This window comes from Loa loa (assembly GCF_000183805.2).
Source record: "Loa loa unplaced genomic scaffold supercont3.9, whole genome shotgun sequence".
Lineage (NCBI taxonomy): Eukaryota > Metazoa > Nematoda > Chromadorea > Rhabditida > Onchocercidae > Loa > Loa loa.
Window position 1 is genome coordinate 27,012 of NW_018108189.1, and position 3,295 is coordinate 30,306.

The window sequence follows — 3,295 nt, forward strand, 5'->3', positions numbered from 1 at the left end:
CTATTGTGGCTTGAATGAGGTTTGTGGTAACATGGGAAGCAATTAATCTTATAAATAAAGCAAATTCAAAATCATTATTTAACCTCATCGATGAATATATACTTTGGCATTTGTCGTCGTAATGAATGGAAAACGAGCGATAGAATCTTGGAATGGATGAAATGCACCTTTTTGATATCACTTTTTTTCCTCTATTGGCTTGTTCACATTGCAGAAAAATAAATTCTTCTGTCTCACTTCGAGACATATTGAGAGTTTCAAATAAATTAGAATGTATTTGAAATTTCATATCGCATATGTTTGAATTCCACTTTACCCAAAAATGTTACTCTTTATTATTATTCATGAATGATGATCAAGAAAGAAATCGTTTGCAGGATCGTTTAGCCTGATTAATTCTGGTGACCAGCTTGAATTTTAGACATAAGCACGACAAATCATTCAAACATATAATTGTTTAAATCATTATATCGAACAAAAGATATTTGATCTGCTAAGAAATATGAAGTATTAATGTATTTCAGTTTTGAACAATTTTTCATTACCACGGAATTTTCATCTTCATTTGTTCAATATATAGCATACCTTTACTTACTCAAATGCATTTAAGTTTAGCATTCATTAATAAAGCTTCATAAGTCAGGTAACTTTGTAATTGGATTCCTTACTTCAATTCATTGTTAATAATTTTTGTCGGAAAAATCGAAACATTTTTATAATAAAGAAATATTCGAAACAATCAAAACATTGAATTGTCTGGGAAAATAAAATTTGTGTTATAAAGACTGCTTTATTTAGATTATTTCTTAGAAAATGATTCATTACACACAAAAAATAATACTAAATAAAATAGATGTCACGATGTTTTTTTATAGTCGAACAGAAGAAATACTTTCAGGACAACTTCCCCAACACAGTGCTTTTCCTCGAACGTTTATTTCAGGGAAAATAATGTACCCGAAGTAGGGAACAATTTTGTCTGGAAGCTTTTCACACAGCCAGAATAATAGATTCAGTGAAATGGCCCGATGTTAATACTGAAGTGGAGAGAGCAAACAGATAAAATCTCAAATTTTTGATTTGGAAAAGTGCAGGGCTGAGCCGGTGATCGAAACCGGGACCTCTCGCACCCAAAGCGAGAATCATACCACTAGACCACTCAGCCATGTGCCTTTGTCTTTATTTTATTCATTAAATTTCATGAAAATTTTTATGGAATTAATTTTAATTTGAAATCCATAAATTTTCCAGCTGCTAGTTTTAGATCATTCGCTACCAGCCAGTTGTGAAAGTTATTAATAAAATAAAAGAGTCTTCATCTACTTCTTATTTCATAACTGTTTTCATGTTGTCAATTGATGACACTACGACTACGAGGATTTCCTAATATTAACGCTGGGAACATCGACAATGAATAACACCGAGTTAAATCACAGCCATGACAGTTATCTTCCAGGCTATCCCAAAGTTATCAATAATGCAAAGATCACCAGAAATACAGTTTATTTGTACAGTGATATTATTCTTAAATCCATATGTGATGGAAGGAGGAAAATGGAATGAATAGAAATTAGGAAGACAGTGGGAAAGTTGGGGTAAAAAGACCGGAATGTTCACAACAACAATTGCAATGGTAAATCCAATACCAAATAAGCGGAAGTATGCCTTTCCTCTCACAAATTTCAGTAAAATTTGATTTTCAATTCAGAAAGAAGGTCTTATATATCTTAGTTACAGAGGGAAATTTAATAATCAGTGAAACCAAACTTTTCCATTTCATCAGTTGTGAGTGGAATGCTGAGATAATATAGAACATATGTTATTTCACCCGAATAAGTTCAACTTTTAGAGTTAAATTATTTTGGACGACTAAATGACAATGAATCATTGTATCTATGATCATTCCAAACTATTTGAAACTCTTAATTACTATTAATCACTTGAGGAACTTACTGACATTCAGATTTTTCAAAGTTAAGGGTGATGTTATGGAAAAATATTCAGCTTCCATCCAAACATTAGGGAAATCCGTGCAGAATATTTCATTGCAAACAATAGACCTAGAAATAAATCACCCAAACAATCTCAATTCTATTTCAACTAATTGAAATGTCCCTCCTGGAAATAATTACCATCCAGCTTTTTGACGAAAAATAAATTACGTTCAATGATTATTAACCGCAAATGATCACCTACCACTTATCGAAAATAATTAATGTCACAGCCTACCTGTATGACAACAGACAACACACTGCTCTGACAACACACTTTAAGGAAAAAAAAATATCGGTGAAAAGTAAGTGAGCAAAGAGTGAAATCATAGCTTAATTTGTACAAACTAGTAATAAAATTCCGGTTTGAAAAGTAAAATCGCGCAAATCCTTTTCGACTGCAACACCAAAAATTTACATTTTGTCGATAACTCTGTACAATAAAAGTCATCGCTAATAAAATGAACTGAAAAAAAAAAGAAAAAAACGAAATGCTGACTTCATGTTAATTTACTTGGGTAGCTTTGAAAAGACTCCATTTTGTGTAAAAAAATTTCGTCAAATGATTGTTGATAAAACTATTTGACTGCCATTACTTGACATCAGCTAAGACATGTTTTACGAAAAATGAAATTCATTCATTATGAATGAAGAAAAGAAGAAAGAGTGAAAAGGAAGAAGAGTTAAAAGAATCATTTCAGTATCATTTAATAAAGACAACAGCTTCTCTTCACGATACCCATATAGCAGCAGTAGCAGCAGCAGCAGCATCAACAGCAGCAGCAGCAGCATCAACAGCAGCAGCAGCAGCAGCAGTACAGCAGCAGTCGTAACAGAAGATACTAGTAGCGGAGAAAAAATATAACTGATCATAAAGGAATACCCACGGATCCCTTCTTGGATCGCAATTGGCCTGCCAATAATGGATTGATAGCATATAGCCAATCATACATCTGAAATCATCGATGAATTTGTTAAAAAAAGAGTGACGCTTTAGATTTTGATGAAAGCATCAACAGCACCTATAGATGTCATCAAATCAATGCAAGTAAAATTGATAAACAGCCTAATAAAATGTAATTTCAGATAAGGTAGTATTGGTTGTCAGAGAAGGAAAAACTAACTTGATCGTCCACTGTCTGCATCAAGAAACCGCGATGATTTGTGCACACTGAAAAGGTATTCGGTACCTTAAGCATCGCTTGCTGATCTTCCGAATATTCCACTCGTGCATTTGCTAGATTTATTATACCACGAATTACCTAAAAAGTTTAAGCGTTTGTCGTCGATTAAACGCGAAGAGA

The 3,295-nt window shown here is 32.9% G+C and overlaps 2 protein-coding genes and 1 non-coding gene across 3 annotated transcripts in view; 1 reads left to right on the top strand and 2 right to left on the bottom strand.

The window, feature by feature from the left end:
- Positions 1 to 1,093: 1,093 nt before the first annotated feature.
- LOAG_20006 lies at positions 1,094 to 1,165 on the bottom strand. The gene has a single exon. It is a non-coding gene; the product is annotated as a tRNA-Pro (tRNA).
- Positions 1,166 to 2,597: 1,432 nt separating this feature from the next.
- LOAG_16586 (CBR-UNC-104 protein) overlaps positions 2,598 to 3,295 on the bottom strand; it is a gene marked incomplete at its 5' end in the record, with an annotated part of 15,178 nt that continues 14,480 nt past the window's right edge. Inside the window, 2 exons of the mRNA XM_020449237.1 lie at positions 2,598 to 2,944; positions 3,116 to 3,253. Coding sequence (XP_020307253.1) covers positions 2,861 to 2,944; positions 3,116 to 3,253 — 222 coding nt within the window. The 3' untranslated portion in view covers positions 2,598 to 2,860. The remainder of the gene's footprint in view (positions 2,945 to 3,115; positions 3,254 to 3,295) is intronic.
- Positions 2,639 to 2,824, top strand: LOAG_16587 (hypothetical protein; the record flags this gene model as incomplete). Its single annotated transcript, XM_020449238.1, has 1 exon — positions 2,639 to 2,824. One exon carries the CDS (start codon positions 2,639 to 2,641, stop codon positions 2,822 to 2,824), a length of 186 nt encoding a protein of 61 aa, XP_020307252.1.